General features: G+C 41.0%; 2 protein-coding genes across 16 annotated transcripts in view; one reads left to right on the top strand and one right to left on the bottom strand.

Annotated features, from left to right (window-relative positions):
* Positions 1–62: 62 nt before the first annotated feature.
* Positions 63–26,024, bottom strand: part of LOC143894680 (uncharacterized) — a 175,034-nt gene continuing 149,072 nt past the window's right edge. For 8 of the 12 annotated variants that reach the window (XM_077401195.1, XM_077401196.1, XM_077401194.1 and 5 more), the window contains 8 exons: positions 9,921–10,090; positions 2,349–2,828; positions 2,091–2,229; positions 1,917–2,024; positions 1,388–1,646; positions 801–992; positions 570–721; positions 63–339 (listed from right to left, as the gene is read on the bottom strand). In XM_077401195.1, the coding sequence (XP_077257321.1) occupies positions 207–339; positions 570–721; positions 801–992; positions 1,388–1,646; positions 1,917–2,024; positions 2,091–2,229; positions 2,349–2,595 (1,230 nt within the window). In that variant the 5' untranslated portion in view covers positions 2,596–2,828; positions 9,921–10,090 and the 3' untranslated portion in view covers positions 63–206. The remainder of the gene's footprint in view (positions 340–569; positions 722–800; positions 993–1,387; positions 1,647–1,916; positions 2,025–2,090; positions 2,230–2,348; positions 2,829–9,920; positions 10,091–26,024) is intronic. The other 4 variants (XM_077401198.1, XM_077401199.1, XM_077401201.1 and 1 more) reach the window with 1 other exon arrangement.
* LOC143894676 (uncharacterized) lies at positions 5,432–25,367 on the top strand. 4 transcript variants are annotated; one of them, XM_077401188.1, is made up of 9 exons: positions 5,432–6,358; positions 10,700–10,860; positions 13,477–13,634; positions 19,268–19,424; positions 19,513–19,809; positions 19,899–20,212; positions 20,277–20,451; positions 20,527–20,629; positions 20,716–25,367. In XM_077401188.1, the coding sequence occupies exons 2-9, from the start codon at positions 10,707–10,709 to the stop codon at positions 21,464–21,466; spliced, it is 2,109 nt and encodes a 702-aa protein (XP_077257314.1). In that variant the 5' UTR covers positions 5,432–6,358; positions 10,700–10,706; the 3' UTR covers positions 21,467–25,367. The 4 variants fall into 4 exon arrangements, with proteins under 4 accessions (XP_077257314.1, XP_077257311.1, XP_077257312.1 ...); XM_077401185.1 differs by having other exon boundaries at positions 5,437–5,731; positions 6,175–6,358; positions 20,277–20,629; XM_077401186.1 differs by having other exon boundaries at positions 5,439–6,358; positions 20,289–20,629.

Genomic DNA, 26,024 nt, shown 5'->3' with positions numbered 1-26,024 from the left:
GTTTCGCGAGATGGAGTGGCGTCTGGAGGGACGCTTAAAAATAAGGCTTTATTTACGCTCTCTTTTCGGGTTTCTCTCAAGTTGCGACACTACGATCGCACGAAGAGACTTTATTTCTGCGTGTGTGCATTACATTCTCCTTTGTCAAACGGTAGGGATGAGTGTTAATAATGAATGTTACAAAAGGCTTGCAAAAAGTCACGCTCTCAACCTTTTCTTATGTAATTACAGGCGAACACGTCGCAGCTCTCGTTCACCGATGCTACGCCGACAGCTCGATTTATCAAATCCTTCACGTCCGATCGCACGGTACGGGTGTTAAGCACGTTGTTTCGTATCCTGCAAAAAAAATTCAATTGAGTCAAGGCGTCTCTACGTACTTAAGTCGCAATTCGCGAAACGTAGCGTAATCACCGCACGCGCGATCTTGCGCACAGAGAGGTTAGATTGACACGTGGACACTGTGCGTGTATCTTGCGTTTCGCGAATTGCGAATTATGCAGGGGCGCCTTTAATCGATCGATTAACACGCGAAACACTCAGTTACTGCAACGTGTAAAATAGCATACAGATTGGTAAGGTGATATTTCCGGTTTGCGCTCAAGACCTCGACGTCCTTGCTATCGAGATCGGACAGGTAATCCTTTTGGATCTCGCAGGTCAATCTGGCGACGCATCTCGGAGATACAACCAGTTTGTTGCTGGAGCCATCCCGTTGTATCTGCCCATAAAAATAAAAAGTAAGAAAACAGCAGTTTGGCAAGGTTTCCGCGCGAAGAGATCGCGCCGCGCGATTGTACCTTGGCTAAGTTTTGCTTCAGCATGTATAAAATGTAATCCATTTGGACGTCGGGCCGTTCCTCCGCCGGGAAAGTTTCCGATCTCTTCCTTCTGCCGGTCACGATGCCGATTGGCAGAAGAACCGGGTTTGAAGCTAACGCCGCGGCTGCCCCGATCAGCGCGACGCCCGCCAGAGCTTTCAACGCTATGGCCTTAACGGAAAAATATAATTTCTTATTCATTTCCTTAATTGATTGTCAAGATATTTTTATAGGCGAAAAATGTTCATTCCTTCTTTAACCCGGAAACGAGCGCCTGGGGTGATTTTTATATTCTAGTATCGAAAAAATGAAGTTTTCTCACATCACAGTAATTTTAATGTGTTTCTTTCGTTTTTTAAATATTTTGCGAGTTTTTCTTTACTTTTTTTTCAGAAAATGTTGAGTAAATCAATATACATATTGTGCTCAAATACTAATAAATTATAGAACGAACAAAAATATGCAATATGTAATTAATGACAATAATTTTTAATTGTAAAAATCACCTTGGGTGACATTTATGCGTAAAAAGAAGTCAGGTGCCCGTTCCCGAGTTAAATATGCACCTTTTGCGCGTGAATGTTTCCCTGCGGTACGCTAGCATCCGGATAAGCTGGGTCGGCGGGACCGAATTCGTCACCATCGGCCAACGTTCCCGTAACCCCGTACCCGTAGCCACCGGTCGGACCTCCATGTCCAGTTGGTCTGCCATAGCCCCCCCCGTAACCACTAGCACCATAACCGTACCCTCCAGTATTTCCCGAGCCATATCCCAAAGCGCTGGGTCTATTAGCAGTTTCACTTGCGTGCGGACGCTGCCCGTACCTTTTTACCAAAATAAATGTACAAAATGAAGTCATATATAATGTTCGACGTCGGAATATCACGTACCGTCCCCCTTTTTCATTTTCTAAATTTCTTTAAACTTTCGTAAACCTTCTCACACTCTTTTAATTTTGCAGAGCGAAACCTCCCTCTGTTTCTCCTTCCTTGTCTCTCTCTTTCTCTCTTTCTAGTCTTCTCTGAGTTAATACAGAAGACCCGACGGAGATTAGCGGGAAATTTATATGGTCGCGGGAAGCTGAGTAAATTTACCTGTCTCCCAACTGACTTCCCGCGTAGACTCCGCTTCCGCTTCCTCCACCGGGCCTGCCGCCGCCTCCGTTTGGACCTGGGGGCCGACCTTGGGTTTGCCATCCGTACCTGTAAAGAGCGTTCTAAAATTTTTTTTTTTCACGCGTAAAAAAAAAGACAGCTTCTATCTATTACCTGTCAATAGGGTGTCGCTCGCCGTATTGGGAGATTTGGGAGGGATACCGTCCGTTCTCTAAAGGGATCTTGTTGTAATTATTATAATCCGGTCGTGCCAATCCGTTGGAACCATATTTAGAGCCGCAACAGCTGGAACTTGCAAGTAGGAACGTTCCGAATAATTCGAATTGTTGACGAGCAATTACAAATTTTCCTATCGCGCTTTAAGTTCAGGGAAAAAAAAAGAAAGAAACGATCGGAAATATATTGACTTATCTCTTTCAAGACTCGATTCGCGATGCAGGACGGTCCTCGGTTTTTTGTCCGTTTTCTTCGTCTCCTCCTTGTCGACGTCACCGAGGACGAGCTCCGACGTGTTTTTACCGTGGACGACGTCAACCAGGAATCGGTCCTCCGAACTGGCGAGTCCCTTCGGATGCTCGGTCGTTGTCGTGTATTCACTTTTCTCCGCCAGCGCGCGACAAACACCAAGGATGACAGAGAGAATTAGAACGTGCATCATTGTCGCGAGTATTCCACTTGACGGCCGAACACCAAACGTTCCGGATATTGAGTGTACACGAAAGTTATGTTGGCGTTGCAAGTAGTTCGACGAGCGTACGTTCTAACGTAGAGATGACACAAAAGTGGCTCTCTAATTTCTCAAGTTTCACCTATTTATATAGCGGTCATGCATGGGATGCTGTCGCGTATTCACCCCTCAGGGACGAACGTAGAATTTTCTTGCAGTAAAATCTGTAAAGAGGTCAGAAAGCAAAAATTACTCTCTCCACGATTTTCCTGTATTTTTTGGTATCTTTTTTTTTGTAATTGCAATTAAATAACCGAAGATTTTTGAAGCTTTAGAGTTACAAACACCTGATGTTTTGGGACATTTTATATAGATTTACACATATGTGTTATATATACTTCTTACTTATTTAATATCTAATTTCCAGAACGATAATATAAATTTTATAGGTAGTTTCAGTTATTTGAAAAAAAAATCAGATACATTAAACAACAAATGTAATGATAGTAAAGCGATCATTGGAGTTTATCCAAGCAAACTGTCTAAAACCGATAATAATATAATGACAAACGCTTACAAAATAATGGAACATTTACTCTGACTGACGATTTGGTAGCTTTTACTCTTATTCTGGCTGCATAAATATTTCGTAAACGATTGTAGACCGTGTAACTCTTAAAATAATACCGTACTAGCTGCGTCCCTGAAGTCACAAAGTGTGACCAAACGTCAAGCGACAGAGGAACACTAGCGAAAATAAAAGTGTCACGAGTGAGTCAACAGTCGTCACGCCAGCGCATTAATTAAGATTTCCCATTGTTTTCGTCACTTTCTTGCGAAATTTTGCAGGTCCGCGAGGCGGAATTACGCCAATAGGGTCCATCCATCTCGCCTCAACGCCTCGAGTTAACACCTTACGTGATGTATGATGACCCTTTAGGAAACTCATCCAATCCAGCCAGCTTTCTCTCGCGTAATTAACGCTCAATTAAATTTGTTTTCACGGAAATACGCTACAAGACTCGTATATAACTTTTCCTTCGTTTTTTTCAACTTTCCCTTTGTCGTTCGCTACGGTCCCTTGCCCTTTCCGCGTCACGAAAGCTTCTGTCGGTTAAAATTCAAGCGTATACACGTAATCTCAGTTTTTCTTTTAATCCCTGGTATGCTTCGAGCGAGAGAGACTTGAGACACGCACGATCTGTACAACAAATCGAGATATCTGGTCCACACAAGAACCAAACTCGAGATTGAGTCGATAAAATAATAATAGCTAGGTCCGAAAATATGTCGCCGAATTTCAATTTTCCTCTGTTTCGTTCCTTTAACGAATCCCGCCGTTACGAAATGTGAACAGGACAATTTGTTCCGCCGCGGTAGCCTCTAGTGTGACCAACGACCGAAATTATCGAGCGACTACAGCGTATCCACATTGTTTCAATTTTTATTACCGCGCTATGAAATTTGCAACAGCGAAAAAAGCCTTGGGTCTGAATATCTCGAAGATGTCCTTGTAAAACGACATCTAATAATCCAGACTATTGTTCCTGCATTATCTTTTCAACATTTATAATCGTCGCTACAACAGGTAGCCAAGTTGATTGTCGCTATAGTCAATTATCTTTTAGTTGGCGAATTGCCTTAAACTTCAATCGTAATAAGCACCTCGAGTTTGAAACAAAAAGGCGTTTCCTCGACCCTCTACCCGCGAGCGTTCAAGCACGAAGGGAGAGAGCGCGTGTGCATCGGCGATTGTGTCGAGTATTCGCGTATTCGATCAACCGCAGGAAGCGGAACGACGAGACGCGGGCATTAATTTAAGCAAAACCGACGACCCCGCGCGAGGGCGGGCGAGCTGCAATGAAAGAGAGAACCCGATTCTATTCGCCGAGGATGCTGGGGACGGGACATTAAGGGCCTAATTTAAAGAAAAGAGGGGGCGGCCGCCACTGGCTCGAACGGCGGGGGGAGGGGGAGAGGGAGAGATATTCTCCAAGTGGGAACAGAACGGGACGCAGAAAGAGAGAGAGAAGAATGGGGCATGGGGTGGCCCGGAGAAGATACGAGAGATCGCGGAACGGAGCGAGAGCAGAGTAATCAATACGTATTCACACGCGGTGCCTCGAGTTCCCCGGTTTCCATGGGAACTGACGCCCACGCATGCGTCGGTCCAGCGCGGTGCCGCTGTACCAACGAGATCGTCTGGAGGTCCGAATCAGTCTCGCGCCAACCATACCGTGCGTGAGAGACCACCGTTGCCGATCACACCGATCGGTAAAATCATGAAACAAATTATATCATATCTCCAAGATGATACGATGGTATACCGGCTCTTAAGACACATTTTTTTTTACGTGTATCGCAATCTTGCTCCTAAATTGACTTTAATATTCGTCTCGATTTCGCTGTTTGGCGAAACATCTCGCTGAATGTACATTTGTACATGCTGAAGAAGTAGAATAAATGTAACATATAAAGCGCTATGTATAATAATAATAATTTAGTAATGAAAAACAACACGCGATCTTAGATAGAGTAGATTGTTGAATTCTTCTGATGGATCCGGACATAAAAGCCTATAGAAAGACCAGTCTGAAAAGAGTATTCAGCTTCAAACGCCGAGATATCTATAGCTACTCCGGCGAACAATCGGCGTCTCCGGAGTCTAAAACACGATCAGCCAAACTGTGCGAGATTGTTCCCCCGGCGACGGTCGTCTCGACCATCGGATGGTCGGCTCTATCGCCGTCATTCGGGGGTTTAGTCGCGGCGTCCATCCGTCGGATGTTCGTTCCACCAACCGCCCCCTCTCTCCCTCCGCTCCGGCTCGGCTACCCTTCCGGACCGCACAAGGGATAAGGGATCGCTGCGACGAAGAGGGGACGAGGGTTGCTTGTCGCGCGCCTGCGTCGAGTCCTCAATGACGACTCGGCGAGGTAGGTGCTCGACCCGGACGCAGTTGGGAGAATACAAGCGGCAGGCAGCTCGCCGTTCCCGCGTAACGTGGGCTTTTCAACTCCGTCGAGTTGTTTCCCGCGAGCGTGAGAGATCACGCGGCGAGAACGAGGGGGCTTGACGAGCGTGGTTCTCGGTGATCGTGACGCGAAAGTGAAGGTGATCCGCCGAGGTGAGAACTGAACGAAGACCTGGTGACGCGAGGCTCGGGGCCCATCGGGGATATAATAGCGCGGAAAAAAAAACCCCCTGACGTGTTCGATAATATCGGTCGGCGCGCGTTTAGGTTCGTTGAACCCTTTCGTGAATCTGCGGGTGCTGCGGCTGATGCGATTCGAGTGCGGTCGAGAGAGTGTATCGGCTCCACGGCGGCCGCCGCTGCGGAGGGTGATGATGCGCGTTGACTGATTACGCGCGGATTCTGTGTTCCACGCGCGATATCGAATCAGCGCCGATCTACGCGCGAGCGTTATATCGTTATTCCACCGTGACATACACGCGAGGGGGATCTTGTTGTTCTGTGTGTCCCTTTAGTTCCCAGACACTCTAGACCGTCCTCGACATTTCTGTCCGCTCGCGTGTATATTCATCCTGCGTGTGTCGCGTTGTTTCCAGTGCACCTGGATGTGGCGTCGAGAAGGATTCGACGACAGATGCACGCTTGAAGGGGGAAAGAGAGCGAGCACGTCGGTTTTTGTGTAGTGCGGTGTATTTGGGAGCTCTTAAGTCGCCGATTGCATGTGGGTCACGAGTTGCATTCGTCCCAACTAATGAGATAAAAGGTCCGCCGTGTTAAGAGGTAAGCCTGTTAACTGGCGTTACTAATGGGTAGAGTTGCTGATGCAACAGCGGAGAGTGAGATGGATTCGGATTAGTGTGCAGTAAGAAAGGAAAATTTCAGTTGGCGATCTAGTTGATGTCAACGTAGAACAAGGCTGATCAGATCGACCTTCGGTATATCCGGGTTAATTAAAAAATGAAAAACTGTAAAATTATATAAAATAATTACATTTGTCACAGCTCGGAAAAACTCGCTACAGTTTAAACGTTCCAAGTCTATTCTATTCTAGACGAAGAAAAAGACCTTCGAGAAAAATCTATTGGCCGAAGGGAATACACTATAATAGATTTTAATGGAAGTAATTGATAGTTTGGTAGCGCCAGTCACAATTTGTTTTAAATGTTTGTTTTCCTCGAAGAAACATGTATTTCTTTTAATCGAACACTGATTACGTAGACTGAATCATAGCGATAAAGTATTTAATAAGGGGGAAATCGTTATATAGGCAATTACAAATTTTCATCGAAAGGATAAAAGTCACGTGGCTATGGTAGGTGCCTACAATTTATCGTGTCCTTAACCTCGCAGAAAATCAATGTTCTTCATATATCTCTGTGTGAATTGTACGTTCTATATACGTTACGCCGTTTAAGCAACCTCACTTACAGTAATAAATGAAATAAATAAGAATTCGTGATCCTTCCCCGTCATAGAGAGAAGCGTAATGCTTTACTAACAAAATTTCGTCTTAATAATAACATAAAATAGAAAACACGTAACGAACGTATTTGTTTAATTTTCGTATCGATAAATTATATCGAAACCATTCCGTAAAAATTGACTTTGCAATTTCTGCGTAGCCCGCACGTTCGCTGCTTGAAATTTAAATAAAGCACTAATGGATGAGCGTCCTTTAAGGTATGCAGCGGATTAGAGAATGTTCTTTCCGGCACAAAGGGATCGGTAATGAGAACTGCCGCAGTGTTTGCACAAGAATCGCGCTTCTTTTACCCGCGGTCCTTCGTGGATTGCTTGTAACGCGGGGGGCGTTCGCCCTACCAAATTGTTTAAAGGAGAACGTTTATGTAAATGGTTCCCAAAGTAAATTCCGTGCCGTAGAGCAATACTGCGGTAATGGAGAAGTACAATTTTGGGAGATACAAGGGATTTTAATAATTAACGACCTTAAATTAAATACTCTCCGTGCATGATATTTATCTGCATAATCTCTCTCTTTAAATTATTACACATTTTACGTTGCGCAGCATTACAACAGATACAAATATCTTTCATATATTAATAAACAATATTAATTATATCAACGTTGCAATTATTATTTTTTTTTTTTCATTTTGTGATAAACTTTACATCCGTGAAATTGAAATTGCTTTAAGTACTACGCGGTATGCAGACGAACGTTCTCATCTTTTTTTTCCGATAAAAAAAACTTGGTATCGATCGACTGCTGATTTCGTCTCTATACGATATTCGACGTGCAAAGGCTTGACTAGATTCTGATCTCCCCAACTCTCGCCCCCTACCTAGTTCCTTAACTTAAATCTCACGAGGGTAACGCCGTAGGAAAGGGAGCGAATCGTGCGTCTTCCATGCTGGCTGCTATCCGCGTGATTCTCGAATCGAGCTGTTCTCTTCGCGGCTGCGGCGTTGTTCCCTCGTCAAAGATGATAGGGTATTCTCAATTGTATGGCGTGGCACATCTCTTGTCCTGACGGGGGACGCGTTCCGTCGGTGACAATTGTCGATATTTCTAGATATTACATGTTTACTAAGGCTTTCAAGACCCTCTCTCGAAATATATTGTTGATTGTGGATTATAAATTCGCAAAGCACACTTGGACTTCTGTATTAATGTTACGCATTTAATATCAGATGTAATTATTTGCAATTTTTTAATCACATAATGTCGTATGCATGTCATTTAATACGCGATGAAGGTCAGATAGCCGCATTTAGAAACAATTCCGGAACGGATTAAAAACCGTGGCCTTTATAATCTCTACTCCTTCCTTTATCCATATTTAATGGATCTAAAAATTAACTCAGCTACTTTTGTATAAATATTCAAGACAAGCTTTTCAAAACAATCAATTTTTAATCGACGCATGAATTTGGATACAACCATTTTCAGAAAAAGAAAAAAAATATTTTTACGATCCGAGATTTTCACGTTGGGCAAGATCGATGGGCATTCAAAGCTGTCGAGATTATGACATTCGGTTGAAGAGAAAATCTTTGAGTGTTTTGTTTTGCGTATCGTAAATCCCGAAGTCGAGCCCGTGAAATCGTTGAAAAATTGCCATGGCGCGCGGTTTAATCCTGGCTTTTGGGTCGAACGTTCGTACCGAGGGGATGCAGAGGGGATGCCGATACGGCTCGTACCCTGAAATCTGCGGACGGGACATTATCGCTCGGCATTCTCTCTCCCGGAAGCCGATGGAATCCGTCCGTATAGTTCGGACACGCGTGTTCAGCTCGCTGTAAAATCCTTACCAGCGATCGCGCGCGGTTTCACGTATATCTACGTTTCATATCCGAGAAATCTTACGACGGGGAACTGCAGAGAGGAAATGCGTCTTACTCACCGATCTGTGAGAAATGCGGAGATAAAAGTGAATCCACACGTATATCGATAGAAATTGAAATAATCCAAGTCACTTCACACATCGTCGTTTATCGTGTTTCGATGAAAGACGTATGTACATACTACATACTTTTGACGGCAACGATATCAAGAAAATATTTAGAGACTTAAATTAGCATTTTTCTTTCTTCGCATTTAAGCTCTGACTATTTGTAAAAAGAGGACAGATTTGCAACCATTTTTAATGCAATGTCAACGGTATTGGAAAAACTCATTGTAAAATGGAGTTGAAAATTTATACCCATACACCCTTCTTCGATCGTGCCGTTGCAACGCGTTGGCTAGTGGATTCAGTACTGAATACCATTAAAGAAAGATCGATATTTGTATAATACAGCGGCGTCTACCTCGAAAGGTATTATTCGCGAAGAACGTGTTATTTGCGTATACGCGTGTTCGGGACGCGCGTGAGGGTGCATTCGTTTACCCGATTTCACAGCTGTCGTAATTGAATTTCGAGTGCCGGCGCCGGATATAGGCACGGGTGGAAACTCATAAGGCCAATGTCGAAGGCCGAGCTCGGCTTCTCCGAGTAATTGGATTTTATAGGTTGGCGCGCGATGGACCGATCGTTAGATATCGAGACGCGCACCCGATGGGAGAATGCACAACGCTTATACTTAATTGATTTATTCATTGAGAAATATATAATAGGATATGTATTAGAATCTAGAGTAATATATAAATAAAAATAGCATGCATTTTCTTGAATGTGCCAAAAATCCCGTCAAAGAGTTCCTTGGAGCTTTCAAGGAGGTTGTTGATAAGTCGAGTGAAGAAACTAGGGACGCGGAAATAGATTATCTTGGAACAGATGTGCGAGGTGTGTTACTAATGCAACAGCGCCGAGGGAATACGGGCCGGCCAATGATGGTCAGTGGGATCCCTCGCTTTAGGGGAACCACCTAAAAATTGCACCTGATGCTTTTTCCCGAGTTCTCCTCGAAATGCAATCGACGCTTTATTTCCTGAAGATTTCGCTAGAAATTGCCGTCTGTCGCTCCAATAAAATCGTAAAGCGGCGCACTATTGCATGATGATTGTCAATGAAACTTCTGGACAGATCCGGTTGATCATCTATCTTGACTCTGTAAATATTTAAATTTGCATTATGTACTTTCCACAATTAGTGTCTCTTAGATTATTCAAAATTGCATGTATATTTAGATATGAGAACTTTATATCGGAAAATTGTAAATGTAAATTCTCAAAATAAAACGTTAAAATAAGAAGTAGTTGGAAAAAATATATTTATCGCGAAGACAAGAACAAATCTCAATCAGTTTATTTATTCTCTAAATCCGCTAACGTCTGTTAGAAGAGATGTCGTGTGTACAAAGGTACAAGACTGATAAAATGCGGTAGCCGGATGAATGTATTTTATCCCCAGCCCCAGCTTCCGTGAGAGCGACTTCTCTCGGCGGTAATTCTGTGGACGAAGGAAACATTCGGAAAGCGGGTGAATAAGATATCAGACCAGGAAGACCAGGGGAAACCAGTGCCATTACAAGACTATCTATATCTATCAGGATATCATTTAATCTCTCGAGCTTCTAATTGGCTTTATAGATAAAGCCGCCGTGTTACCGATGTTTTAATAAAGCCTGCCAGAAATACAGTAATAAACTTCTCTCCGTTGATCTTCCCCGTTGATACGAGACATCTGATAAAATGATTTCTGTCGTGTGGTGTTTCAGGAAGAAAATGTGGAGCTCGGTTACCGCGGCTGGCACTGAAAATGGACCAGCACCACCCTCGAGGAGCAAGCACAGTGCCACCTTACTTGCTGGTCACGTATATCTTCTCGGAGGCCGAAACGGCAACCTACCTCTCAAAGATCTCTGGCGATACAGCCTTGGTGAGCTTTAAAATTTTTCCGCTTATACGTTGGCTCGCACACATCACCGCACATATTATTACATTAATCGATCATGAGCTATGCGTCGCTTCCGGAACGTAGAATATCCCGATAATTATCGAGAGAGTGATCGACGGTATATTTCGAGTGGTTTCCAAGTGCGCGATATAATACCGACGCCGTCTCTCTGACCGGCGCACCCCATCGTATCCGCTGGCGCAACCCCATGGAATAAGGGGGCGCGCGACGGAATTTGAACGGGGTTCAGTCTGATCAATAATGCACCATTATTAAAGCCAACGTACATCAGTTAAATCCGCGGACGATACCCCACAATTACGTGGTGTTTCCACGGAGATCAGACATATGTGAATTAATTGCATCCGCCGCGCCGGCCGTAATCGGTGGCTTATGTACGTGACAGGGTGAGATTTTCCTCCGACTGAAATGTACCATCGCTTTTATCCGCGTTCATCCCTAACCACACCGGGGGGGGGGGGTGTTAGCGTCTTATCTCGCTTCCGAACAATTAAAATCTCATATATCGTAACTCTTTTTGTCGCGCCCTGTATATTTTGATTAACGCAACGAAAGATCGGTTTTATCCTACGACGCTACGAGAGATCATGAATATGTCGACGTCTATAAGCAATCTCGAGAAGAGCGATGATTTGTGAAGTCAAGTATAGTCGATGTAGCACGAATTTGCTCGTGCTCGCACGAACGGGTCTCTTAATCAGAGAGTATTGTTCGGCCGTGTGCTTGTTCGGGTGAATACTGAAGCAGCTGCGGAAGGGTTGGCGGGTAGCGCTTCCTTTCCTGGGACAATGTTCCCGCTGTCACCACCCTCCGTTTTAAAAAGCTTTGTCGCTCTACTTGATCTTGCAAAAATATTGTGATAACTCGAAGAATCACAAGAGTGCTCCAGCGGAACCAGTTTTCGTTCCTCTTCTATCAGATTATTAGAGGGGTAACTATTTTTGGAGAAGTGTGAGGGGCATACTTAAAAAAATTTAATTGATGAAAAAAGTTGTACGGGAAAAAGAGGATTAAAAATTAATTTAAAGACTGTATTCTTATTTTCTTAAGAATGTAAATTTCTCTTAATGACATAAAATTCCTGCGTAAAATACCTTTAATATTCTCTCTTGTGTCGTGAAGATATTTGAAGAGACAAAAGTGGCACAAGTTGTTGTGCAAAGCACGTATATCCACTCGTTCGGAAATGCCGAATCTCTTGCGCATCGAACACGCTGCAATTTTGCAATGCACGCTTTTATACAAAGGGAGGTATTGTTCCACTATGTCCAAAACTAGATACGACACGTGACACGTGTATTACGTAATCAATGTCGGGCATCTAGTATCACTCTAGCGGCATCGGGGATGCTTCAACCGGCACATTACGGTCCTTACTTTAGGTCTTTGTTCTCGAGCACGTTCCGAGGAGTGGCTGAAGCTTTGGAGGCGGATATTGCGGAATTAGGCGATATAGATGTCGGCACGAATGTCGTTCACGAATCACACGTATTTCGTTCTCTCATTTATTTATGGATATTACCGTTCCCCTCAAAGCGGTTTCGGGTGAATAAAGAGGATGCGAAATGGAAGGGACAGAGCGAGGGTCGTGAGATAAAAGGAAGGCGCTATTTGAAATATGTGAAATCATAGAGAAGGGCGTGCGGAGATAATAGGATATAAAATTGACCCTTTAAAAAATAATTTAATATAAAATAAATGAGCAATAATATTCCACGAGCTAATCTAATAGAAATCAACATCTGATAAATCAGAATCTATAATAGCAAGCTTCCTGGCACACCAGGAATAAGATTACGTCGAGAGGAAGCATAACATTAATTCAATGCACGGAGAAAGAAATAATAATTGGCGCATGCATCAATATCTCTAGACTCACTTCGATATTCACTTGAATATTCACTAAAAGAATATTTCGATAAAAGATGCAAAATGCGCTACCCGAGAGCGAGCGTTTTTCTCGCTTTTATATCTTTTATACCCTCGCCGGGGGAGCTCCGGCTCATTCTTCACGATAGTTTCGAAGGATGCTGAGACGTCTGTTTTATTAAGAGGCCAGATACACAAGAGATTTTTAATATTCTCTTCGCAAACTGTCACCATTACGATGGCGCAATAAATCCCAGATTTCCCATCCAATTTCCTCTTCGTTCTCGTATTGTTATATACAAAAAATGTATCAATTAAATTATTAATTGCGAGAATTCACAAAATATAAAACATCCACGATATCACAATTACTAAAACTGCGATATCACAATTACTAAAACGCGAAGTACAACATTTTGTAATTATATTTTATATTTAATATAAATATCGCGTGCCTTATTACGCTAAAAAGCGATTCTATTTTTTTTACCAAACACTGGGATAGGTATGCAGTACACATTCTGCTGAGGCCGAAGTCGGTTATAAAAATGCAAGGAGTGCATTAGAAAAGCCCTTGGAAAAGCCCGACGTTTTACGTTCTCATGCATTTGTAACACGTGCACTTTTTATAATAGCCGCATGCCTAGCCCGCCGGAGGATAAGAATGTCGGATTACGTGACATGTGCTTCGCCTTGTTTCTTTTTCAGTGGAGAGCAGATGGGAGGAACTGCATCCAGGCGGCGAACGACCGCCGGCGCTTCAGGAACACAGCACGGTGGCGTATAAGGATTGCCTCTACGTTTTCGGCGGCGAGCTGGGCTTCTCTGCCGGAACGGAAACGCCACTCTGGGTTTATAACGTCAAGGTAATGCTTCGCACAAAATACAAGTGTAGAATGCGATATCGCGTATCGCGTACGGGAAATTCAAGTCGCGCGAATAAGTGCCGCTTAGAGCGAGCACTTTTTACGCCGATAAGGATCGGCATGTTCCCACACTTCTGATAACGATCCCGACGGTCAGCGTCGGGATCGCGCTGAGAAAACTCTTAATGATCTTCCCCACGAGGCGACGAGGGGAGTCTCGCCGAGAAGGCAGCGAGAAGACGGAAAAATCGCACCCTCGAGAAACATCGCTTAACCGATAGCAACGTCATCGGTTTTACGCGGTAGCGTGCCACTTTCCCTTGCCGCTGATACAGAGGGATGGTTTTAGCGACGGGTGACAAGCTACCAAGGGCAACCGAGGCTTATCCGGCCAATAATGGCTCGCGGATCGAGCACGTGTAGAAATTCACCGAGCTACCGTTTGTTATCCCGTTGTGCCTCACACAGTGTCAAGCACTTCTTGGGGAGAATAATAAGCGCGACATGAAACGAGCAACACGGGGTGGTTGGCCTCTTTCGGTGACGAGGGAGATGTCTCGCGTGGACAACCAATCCCGCGAAATAAGCGAAGCTCGGAATCGATGTTGCCTCTCGTCGATTCTCGTAAACAAGAACGATGTAGTTCGGGCACCGACCATCAACCTCGGTTTACCAAGATAATATTTGTCCTAATAATTTGTCTTCCTCACAGAGATCCGATTATCATGATACTGTAGTAACTTTAATTCGTGTTTTAATGAAGGATTTTATTTTTGACAGAAGATACATGATATTTTAATAATATTTTGTAATATGCAAATTATACGTTACGTCGTTTGTGTCGCTAAACAATTAAATGATTTTAACGTAATCTCTGAGAGAATTAGAGAATTATGTATTTTAATGCTACGTTCTTTATTTATTTACATTGTTTAATTGATAGAGAGGAGATTACGTGTTGGAATAACTCGCGTACACCTCAAATTTTAGGAAAGGCATCGGTGCGCGATATTATCAATCAACTTCGACGCGGTTGTCCAATATTGCCCTTCGTCTCGTTTACCAAATCGAAGGGGTGCAAACCTTCCTCCTGATCACCGAAACAGCCATGGCGATTACCCGGAGGCTATTCGGAGGCTGCCCATCGTTTCATCTAATCAGACCGCACGGGTCGTTCTTAACTAAATCTTGATAACGAATTCGATTGAAATCCTGATAGCGAATTCCAGACGAAACGCGGAAAACCCCTGGCGATATTTTATGAAAATCCTAGCTGAATTAAATGAATGAATCTTCATTGATTCGTGATCATCACATCTATCTTCTTGTTCAGATCTACAAGTCATCAAAAATTATTTCACGATTTCATTATGATATGTCGAATATTATATTTTCTTTTGGAAAATATTAAGTTTTCTGTTTCGACTTTGATATAACGTATTGCGTTTTCGATTGTTGAGAGAATGTCTACGTAATGCTTCATTCATACCGAGGGAATGACAGAAATGCATCGATGATGAACGAGCTTTCGTCTCGATAGAATAGTATGTTCAAAGTGCTGGCATTACTTTCATTTTCGAAGATATTACGAGATTGCAATTGATCTCCGGAATATATAATTGCAATATTAGATCTCAGAGAGGTGAGGTCTCAACTCAAGGATCAACTTCAAATTGATGATATCCCAAGCAATTACCTAACGGATAATTATAGCCTATGCAATGAACTTATATGATTCAAGTTATCTCCATATGCAAATTAAATTTAACACAATTTCGATTTATGTGTAATCTAATTTTTTATAATGGAGCACCGAGGGAAGGTTTAGAAGAGGTTTAGATTCTCCGAAAAATCGAATTAAAATTTTTTTTAAGCGAAAATACTAAGAACTTAAGAATTTAACGACAAATTATTAATTTTAATAAGCTAATTACACTAATTGCTAACACATAATAAAATTAACTTTAAAGAAAAACACAAGCACATTAATTTTCTGTAAAGTCAAATTAAGATCCTTTCTCTCTATTTTATATATATATATATATATATATATATATATATATATATATATATTATAATATATATATTATAATATTATAATATTATAATATTATAAAATTATAATTATAGCTTATATATATATATATATATATATATATATATATATATATATATATATATTCGCTTTTCTTGTAATAGTGTTAACATTTACTGACGTACCCTTTAATTTCATACAATATTCAGAGGAGGTACATCTTTCGCGAGACCTTCAAGAGCAATTTAAGTCGAGGGTGGTTTTTGGCAGCAGCTGGTGTTAACAGGCTTTCTCTCCGATTCGTACCCTTGAAACCAGACAGGGCTTCATTCTCCCAAGGGTAGTTGCCGCTCACGTGCGAGGCATTAAAAATTAATAAATTTCGCGTCAAACGTGGGATGCGAGACATCACGTGTCATCGATTCGTTCTATCGGTTATTTTCTTATTTATTACGAGTAAAATGGAAAAGTTAAAGTGTCGATTTCTTTATTCAAGAAGCCCTAAATTTATAAAAGTATATTGCCTTTTACTTCTAATTCTATCAACAACCAAGTAACAAAATAAAGTCGTCTACTAATCTCATTCGTGTAAATGGATTTACCACAAATCTGCAAGTTTTCACTGAATTACGTTGTATGCTTTAATGTACAGTTTGATATGGGGTGGATAAATGTGTCAACTACACTGATTTTCCTTCGTCAGCAGTGGCTGGATATCTCTTTCACTCAATAGGTTTCATCTACCATATTATTCTGACAATCCCTTTTACGTAAATTTTATTGTCTGCGAGACTTTGCTTATCCTTTCGCTGTCTTATTCATCTTTAAATAAACAACATTGTTGGATTCAGTAAAAATGTTATGTTTTTCATTAGTTTCTCCTGATACTAATAATGCAAGTTTCAAATTTTACAATCTGCGAATTGTTGAAAAGAACATTTTGTTATAGACAACATAGACGAATAAGCAAAACTGTATCGAACGGGAGAACGCAGCCAACTCTTTTCCAGCTATTTCGTATGTCTCGAGATTTTTTTTGGATGAGTTACCATGGTTACTCTTGGTCCATTTGTTTTTAATCGTTGGACCATGGGAGGAAATACGGACGTATCCCACCGCTGTTTCTGTCTGTTCGCCGTGTATTGCGTTACAAATGCGTCAGGCAAAGCTGATTGGCTAAGCCGGAGGGGTTGCTCGGCGCGTTTGTTCTCTCCCTACTTCTTTTACCTCCCTGTCTCTTTCACTTTCCCTCCGTACTTCGTTAAAACACTACCTTGTTTGTAGAATAGAAAGTGGAAGTATAGGCTCATGTGTCGTAACATACGTTCTATTTCTTTTACATTGTTAATTTACGAAAAACTTTCTTTAGAGTTTGTGAATAACGAAGGCCATTCTACGCTATGATATTCTACGATGATGCATAATAAGATTGATATTTGTTTGAATCTTTTTACGGTTTATAAATTCCTTTTGTCCAAAATGCACATATTGTAACATATATCAGTTATTCTCATATATGACAAAATATATGTTCATAACTAAATATCTCGAGAGGGTAGTAGATATATTCACAGCTCCCTCAGAGAGCGGAACGGACACCGGTAGTCCTTTTGATGTATAGTGGCAATCACGGGGTCTTTTACCCTGCTGGAGGTAATGTCTATCGCGAAGCACGCTGATTTCCATGCCCTGTGGTACGAATGTGTGTGTGTGTGTAATGCTCGAACAAAGACTACAGAAATAGCCGTTGCCGGCTAAGAGTGTCAAAAGTAATTACATAAAGTGCGCGTCTAAAGCCGATGGGTTGAAGCGACTTGATCATCTCTTGGGTAGATCTGAAGCTGGTACTGGAAACTTGTGTCTCGTCTTCATCTCGATTGTAGCGGAAGGGAATGATCTCTTCGAGTGTATTCACCAGACAGTTACACGGTCCATTTGTTCATCTCCATGTTGCAATTCCATGAACCATGGTATTTCGAGAGAAGAAGGGTAATGCGATTTTAAAACGCCAGTTGATACGCACGCCCGAATTTTCTGCTAGACTAAGCGATAAATCTCTCTGAGGAGGGAGGGGGAAGGGCACAACGTATTGATTTCATCGATACGTGTAAATATAATGGACACGCGAAGAATGCTTCTTCCCTGCGGCATACTTTTCATGGAAATTGTTCCAAGGTAACAACATGGTAAAAATAAATCTATACTATCTACCTACGTAACGATACTTGAATATTCTTTTGTGAATATTAATCATCATCAAAGTCTTTTCGTAATATTGTAATTTCGTAAATAACAAGGCAGTACTGTCTTGATAAAATATCTCCATTGCATAACGTTATAAACTCAACAGAATATTTCATCAATTTTACATATGCACCCTGGTGAAAATTTTTCTGATATTTTCTCAGGAAATTCTTATAAGAATTTCTCATATTTTACATTTATGAAAAATTCCGAAAAAATATGTCAAATTTCTCAGATACTTTCAGAAATAATTGAATGAAGATTTTCGGGATATATTTCAGTATCTGTATGTATGAACATTTCTGATAAATTGCGTTTATTTTCACAAATTTATGTAGATTTCTACAAAGATGTGTTGCGGGAAAAATCTGAAATATTTCATTATTATTTCGTCTGAGTTTTACTGAAAAATGTTCCAATTTGTATTAAAAAATCTTAAAATTCTGAGTCTTAAAATTTTAATATAAATTCTGATTATTAATATGAAAAATTCTGCGATATTTAACCACCAGGGTATAATCTTATATAAGTACCTTTATATATTTGATGTAATATGTATTTTTCAAATTATTCGTCTTTATAAACGCATATATTCTCTTTCGTAACACACCCACGTCATAGTTTTATAATACCTCGCCGGTGGGGCTTTACATATTGCATACATTCCTTCATCCAGCCGCACGCTTTTCGTAACTGGATGAAAGCTCGAGTTATGAATGCGTTACCAGGCTCAAATATTCAACGTTGGATACCGACGACGTCTCTCGTCTGCGTACGTTGCTACGCTATGTCTTCGACATTGGTGAAAAAACGTTTCAATTCATATAAATAAATATTTTCCGCACGGAGCGAATTTACAAAACGCTGTTCTTGCTTTTGTCAATATAAAAATTAACCATGTTAAAACTACACCATTATGTAGTAATAATAGAGGAAAGAGAAAAAAAAGAGAAATATTTGCCTAATGAATGTTTAAGCAGTCCAAATTATACAATACGTACTTTGTAAGCGCACGTTTTGCTGAATGAAATATTTACCAGGAGTCGCATTGCAACTGGTGAGAGAATAATTTTTGCATATCTATTCAGTGGCGGTGGCAACGACGATTATCGCAGCCCCAAGAGTTAAAGCCGAACCTATTCAGACTTGGCAGAATTGGAGGGTCGCAAATTAGAGGTCTTTGTCCCTTTTGTTGCTGGCCGGCCTTATTATACGTCATCTTCACAAGTATTCCCCAAAATGCAGAGATGTAGAATCAAGCTCGTTTATAATCGGAAAAGCAATTCTTTAAGATAAATAACGCAAGTAATGAAAAGCCAAGTAATCTGACTGGTGAAATGATTATGATTTTCAGACAAATATATGGAGAAAGGTGAGAGCTCAACGGGGTTGCGTGGTTCCTAGAGGTCGAAGAGGCCACACCGCCTTGGTACATCGCGGACAAATGCTCATATACGGCGGTTATCAAGACTTACGTGGAAGCTCCTCTGAACTCTGGGCTTTTCATTTCGGTAATGTCGCTTCGATACCTCGTATACAGCTTCGTATACCGCGATCAATAATAATGTGTAACCAACTCCAACTTACTTAACGTTACAGAAACTGAATCTTGGCATCTGCTTTCGTCGAGCGAAAGTGGGCCGGCCGCGAGACACAAGCATTCAGCGGTTTTGCATGGTGATGCGATGTATATTTACGGTGGGATGACGGACCTTCAAGAAAGGAACGATTGCTGGCGATGGGACGTCAACAGCGCTTCGTGGTCCATGCTGAAGAACAAACCAGGCCCTGGACCTCTTCATGGCCACGCGGCATGCAGACTGCCAAGTTGCATGCTGATCTTTGGCGGTGAGAGCGGCGGTTTGGCGACAAATGAGCTTTGGAGATTTCATTTTGGTACCCGTTGTTACATTGTTACAGTAAAAAAGTTTTAAGTGTACAATATTATATGATTTTCATAAATCAATTAATTATTATTTCGACAGGTACAGAAACCTGGGAGAAATTGACGATATCGGGGCCGAAACCGCAACCGAGAGCTGAAAGCGTCGCTCTCGCGGTGTCCGAATTGCTGATTCGAGGAACAGGCATAGACAATTCAAAATCGAGGCCGAGAAACCAAAGGCCTAGGTTGTCGAGCAATAGAATATCGCCGAACGAGGCACCCTCCGCCAGACCCAGTTTTCTCAGGGAAATTTCAAAATTATCGCAAATAAATCTGTCGAGGCTCAGTCATCCGACGAAGTGTAGTTATTCAGTTCTCAGCGGACACGACGATAATGAAGAAAGCCCCCAGGAGGTATGTGTGTCCACATAACTTCCGAGATACGTTCTCCATCGATGCGCTCTTATATTCCAATTAGGCCTGCATGCAGGCAAACACGTATTATCCTTTTCAGCAAGTGGATGTCGAAGTGGTCGAACCCTCCACGGGAATGGTGAAATCTCGTAGTGCCAACACGCTGGCCCGCCGAAGACAAAAAGCGTCGGAGGGAATGGCGAGGACGACTGACGTTAGCAATACTAGCAATAGTTCTGGTATGACCAGAGATCCTATTTCGGTGCCAAACTTTCGTGCTTTGACGTTACCAACCCCTGTTCTCACGCCTATAGAGGCCGCTAGATTGGTCTTCGTTGATCCGGATGAGAATAGCGACAATGAAGAGCGTAAGGAACCGCCCACGTCGAGACTGATCGAGGTTCAAGAGGAAAGACGGTAGCTGCCTTCAAATAACTACTCACATTTAATTAATTTGTTAAAGATTCAGTAAGATTCCTACATTCGTTATACGTTCGTTGCAGAGATTTTGCAGCGGTACACCAAGCTTGCCAGCCCACCCGCGGCGAGAGTTACAGCTCGCATCTCTATGAAGCCGCTCTGCAAACGCCAAAAACTCCGACGACGACGAAAATCCCTACTTCCGCCTCCGTTCGTTTCGCCGATCTCGAGGAGGGTGAGGAATCGACGTCGGATTACGCGAGTATCGAGGCGAGAAGTCCGGGCGATCCGCTCGCGGAGGATGATTGGGCGTCCGGAAGAAGATCGAAGCCGCACAGGCCGATTGTCACTTCGTCGACGATACGAGAGGGCCAGTTCGGTTTCTGTAATCCGAATTATCTCGGTCTGGATGAGACCAAACCTGGCCATCACCACCACCACCATCATCATCATCAACAACAGCAGCAACAGGACGGAAAGTATGCCAAGTTGCTCAACAGTCCGCCCGATAGCGTATTGGAGGATGAACCTGGAAGATCGGCTTCGCAGACGTTCGCTGAGCTCTTGGAGCTTCAGGAGATTAGGAGGGTGCCCCGAGCGCCACCGAAAAGCCTGCCGTTAGGTTCGCCGTCGAGAAGAGCGGTGAGCGCGTCGAGGGCCGAGAGGCAGAGGGCAAAGGTGGCGGCGGTGGACGCGACCGACGCTAAAACATCTTCCTACGGACCGGCACCCTTGTACGTTTTTTTGGTTGGCGGCAAAGAAAAGGGTCAAGTCACGGTGTTCGCCAGGCCGGTCTCTCTTTGGAAGTTACAGTTGGCGCCGCATATCTTCTAAGGATGACCGATGGTCCATTTTAGCTGAGTCATCCGCGCATTAGTGATAAGAAAAGCACGTACGAGAAGACTGATGATTAAGGGAAGCGTTCGTGCAGTCCAATTTTTCCAAGTTACTGTGGTGTTTTACAAATATTCCTTGATGGTAAAATTGACGCTTGAAGAGATCGATTTTTTCGACGTTTATCCTGATTTATTTTACTATTAACATTAAAGTTAAACATCGTTAGTTTTATATATGTTGCGTTCTTCGTTACAGAGCGAATATGTCTTTTGTTAAAATTGTTGACTTCTTTCGTTCGTTAAAGTTTGCTGATTGCTATTACCACTTACGTCATATCTTCTACGTTGCACTGTCAACGTCGAAATCGAAGAAATCGCGGAAGAGAAGTATCGTATAACATGCCAAAACGTAGTCATTGTTTCTGGCAAATGCCGTCAATGTATCAATGCGCAATATATATATTTGAGAAGTACATTTTAAAATATAGTAAATTTTATCGTGCAGAAAGTAATCTATAATAACGTAATCGCTGCTTAGGTGAGAAACATAGAGATTTAATGTGCCGATAGATAGGTAAATAAGTAGATAACAATAAATACGTATCTAGAAAATCATCAAATAAATTTATAGGAAATTATTTTATCGTATTGTGTTGCTTTTATGAATTTTATATTTTTCAATTTGTAATTCATTAATTATAATTCTATTCTGTATATTATTTATTGACATTCATTACTGATTCGTAAAGTATATTAAAAATCATTGCATCCATATTTTTATTTCTTTGTATAAAAGATTAACATTCTCTTACGTTTAACTCTAAAACATGTCAAATTAATATTTCTACTGTATGTGAAACGTGTGTGTTTAAAGTAAAGCCATAAAACACAATCTTCGCGAATCGTGAGTTCATATTGAACCTGCCGATTCAAGTGTTCTCAGTGTGAATTTTGTAAAAAAAATGAATGTTCAAATATAGAAGCGCAGATCAAGTCGGCGATTGAGATTGTACTGATCTTCAATAGTTTACTGATAAAAGCGCGATTTAAAATATCGCGTCGCAATCCTATATTTATTATCGCATCCGTCTCTTAACTTTACGATACGTAATTTATTCGTAGGATATGATAAGAAAGATACTAAGTTCCCCGATCGCCAAAACTTCGTGTTATATGCAGGTAAGCATCTGCAAAGTCGTCTGGCCTGATCTGCGCTCAACTGCCATCGAATGTGAAAATTCAATGTGCGTAAAATATGGAATAGAATTAATGTCAGATGCGTAAGCTTAAAATATTGTAGGATCAGAGGTATACACGGTATTCCATCATTCGCGTCTATTAATTACATAGCGCTATTCCTTAGGAATAAGGGCGCAGATTAGGTGGACGTTATTTAATAATACCCTAAGGAGAAAAAAATTGGTTCGGAACTTTTCGACTTGTTTTTCATTAAGCATAATAGCATCTGATGTAATTAGTGGATGTAAATCATGAAACGCCGTATGTATCATTCAAAGATTACGAGATCGACTCGTGATTGTTCCACTATAGAGATTATTACTGACCGATTTTTCTATTCTGCAGTAGATAGATTTTTATAAAGAAATTTTAATTTTTATTCCAGTTTGCGAGGCAAATCAGTAGGCTGTAATTCTTTAGCAAAGCAAATTAATTGTTCGCCGGAATGACTGGAAAATAAGCAAAGAAAGCATGCGAGAATTATTGATCTCAAAAATAAAATGTTGCATATACGTGTGTTGGCGAGAAACTAGCGATAATTTTTATCTGCCAATTTACTTGAAAAAAAATAATGTTTCAAAGATGCCAAAACAATGCTTTATAGTCTTTATACCCAAACCGTTCGCTCCCAAATATTCGCTCGCTGATACTTCAAATGTTTCAGTGTCATTTGACGATTTTAAATACGGCAAACAAAAATTTAGAGTCCGTAATTGTATAAATTAAGCAATTGTTTATTTTGTATTATATTAGAACAAACTAACGGTAGCAAAGCACAATTTCTTTTTAAACAGCACTCTTTTGCAGAATGCAAGTATTTAGAAGTCACTAAAAGTATAAAAGAAAAGGCTTGTGTTCTAAGAGACTATAATCGCTATGCTGGCGTCAGCGATCTTGCGTTGAGTCGCTGCAGAATCGCGAATCGAAAGTCTTTACCGTGATTGTATCTATTCGTCGTAGTAAGTTAGTTTTAGTAAGCGTATTGTAAGTAGAGCAGATGCGACGAGCGAAGGGAGCTCTCTTGTTCGTGTAGAATTTTTATGCCCGTAAAGGCCCAACACATGTAATCCATCCATAAGTAGCTAAGGTCGACGTGGCTTCTCAACGGGCTAGATATTGAGAGATGCTTGTGTTCGCATTGTGCGATCTTCAATGACGTTTCCAAAACAATTAATCGTTCCGCAATATTATTTATGTTAGTTATTATTATTCATCACGAAACGCAATATGACGAAGAGATAATCATTTTTAGCGACTGTATTACCGGGCAAGTGCAATAACTAGAATTATTTGTGAGGCCAAGGGAATCTATTGGGTCGTTTAAAAATGAGGATTTATTGCAAACATCTCCTAACTGGTGTAATGGAGGAGTGAGTTATATCGCAAATCTTAGGACGTGCAATCGATGTTAAATCACGAAAGTTTAGTGGATACACAAAGGGTTGCTCAAAGGAGGGGTCGCTTTTTAAGCAAAGGGTCTCCTGATATCTAGTCTCGGGCCTCGGATACCCGAAAATCAATGTTTTCCATTTCGTAGAGCTAGTCAATTACATCTCAGTGTACAAAACTTAAGCTAAATGTTTTCGTATCATCTCTTCACTTTACTGTGTGCATTTACCCTCGTATAGATATTTCATTATCCCTCCTACGTCGATATTTCGTTCGTTGCGGCTTTTTGTTTCTTGCAACTAGCGTGTCATCCGCATTACTGCAAACAGAAGCTGTTTATACCTCGTAATACGCAATCTTCATTCCCACGACCATCCAGCCACCGAACAAACGATTTCGTATTCACACATTCCTTCTCTCACGGCCATCTTGGCACGTAACAAAACGAATTACGTGTAATACGCTAGTTTTGGAGGAGAGACAAGCAACAAATTTTACATTGCGTAGCAATCAAAGAAGCGAAAATAAATGACGTTAGGCGTACTCTTTGTATAAGCTTTGAACGTAGCCCGTCGGTCGGGTACATCGCTGCATGAATTGTCGAATTAAAAGGCAAATAATTCCTACAGAGTTTCGTATTTACAGAGCGCAGTATTTTTTCAGAAACCGAACCTTCAAATAAAGAGATGACTCTTGCTCTTAATTAATTTTGTATGCTTAATATCGAGACAATATGTATACGACCGCGTATTACGTAGTACGAAGCACCGAAAATACATGATTAGTCACGCAAAAATGTACGTATTTTTCATAACGACTGTATTAAAAATTATAGCGACAACAAGTGTAAGCACAGTTATTAAGTACAGTTAGATAAACGCAGTAAACCGATATTTTTTCGAGCAAGTTCCTGCGAATCTCTGAATTTTATAAAAAGTATGATATTTCCGGTGCTTGGTACATATGTAATTCCCTATATGTAGCTAGCTACAACATTTGGATTTATTACCCTACTGGATTGGGTGAATGTGTTTATACATAATGCGAGCATAATCGATATTGCGTTCATTACCCTCTCATATTTGAATGTCGATGCGAAGGTACGCGCCTGACAAATATGGGCTCTTTGGTTCTTGTATAATTATTGGTAATCATCTGATTGGTAATTATCAATCGCATTTAGTTCATTATCGCACTGTAATTAATGTAACAATTATTAATGGAACAGTATTACTATGATTAGAAAATATACTATATATATAATTCGATAATATCGAGATCGCGTCATCTTATTAAAATCGTACATATTTCTTCCTCCCTATTGCGTGTTTTTATTTTATATCTCAATGGACCCACATTTCAAATATTATTCATCATATCATTTACAATATCATTATTCCATATGTAGGTAATAATATATAATTAAATTTTACGCGCCTAGCGTGTAATCTATAAACAAAAGAAACATAAGGAAAAATGTTTAAAATTGCGTAACCGTTCAATGAAGAACATATCATGTAAATTTTTTTTTCAGTGCGCTACGCTTGGTTGATGCAATTTATCTTACTTATGAATTAACGAACATTGTTGAAAAACAAGTTTAAAACTTGTTAGTCGTTATTCGTACCGAGTATTAAGTCGAAACATGTGTAAAGAGACAAACTTTTTATCAACTCAATTGTGTAATCTAGTAAATTATTGTGAAAATCTCGAAAAATCTCTTTAAAGCTCTTTATCCGTGACAGGTGTAGATAGTAAGTCCTTGGAGATATTGTTTCAAATTACATAATAGATCTTCAACATAACTTTATTACATGCCACAATTTTTATCTTAATTTCTTTTAAAAACTTTTGAAGTTCTTAAAAGTCCTTCTCAAATAATTTCCTTAATGAACAATGCCCAATGTAATATCTTGCATTTTGCATTC

Source organism: Temnothorax americanus, unplaced genomic scaffold (assembly GCF_048541705.1).
Source record: "Temnothorax americanus isolate GAGA-0224 unplaced genomic scaffold, ASM4854170v1 Scaffold14, whole genome shotgun sequence".
NCBI classification, from domain to species: domain Eukaryota; kingdom Metazoa; phylum Arthropoda; class Insecta; order Hymenoptera; family Formicidae; genus Temnothorax; species Temnothorax americanus.
This window is presented reverse-complemented; position numbering and strand designations above follow the sequence as displayed.

Coding starts and splice junctions, on each gene's coding strand:
- LOC143894676 (XM_077401185.1), top strand. CDS start 10,707: ATGTGGAGCTCGGTTACCGCGGCTGGCACTGAAAATGGACCAGCACCA. Junction 19,425..19,512: donor ACTCTGGGCTTTTCATTTCG/GTAATGTCGCTT, acceptor TTAACGTTACAG/AAACTGAATCTTGGCATCTG. Junction 19,810..19,898: donor GCTTTGGAGATTTCATTTTG/GTACCCGTTGTT, acceptor TTATTTCGACAG/GTACAGAAACCTGGGAGAAA.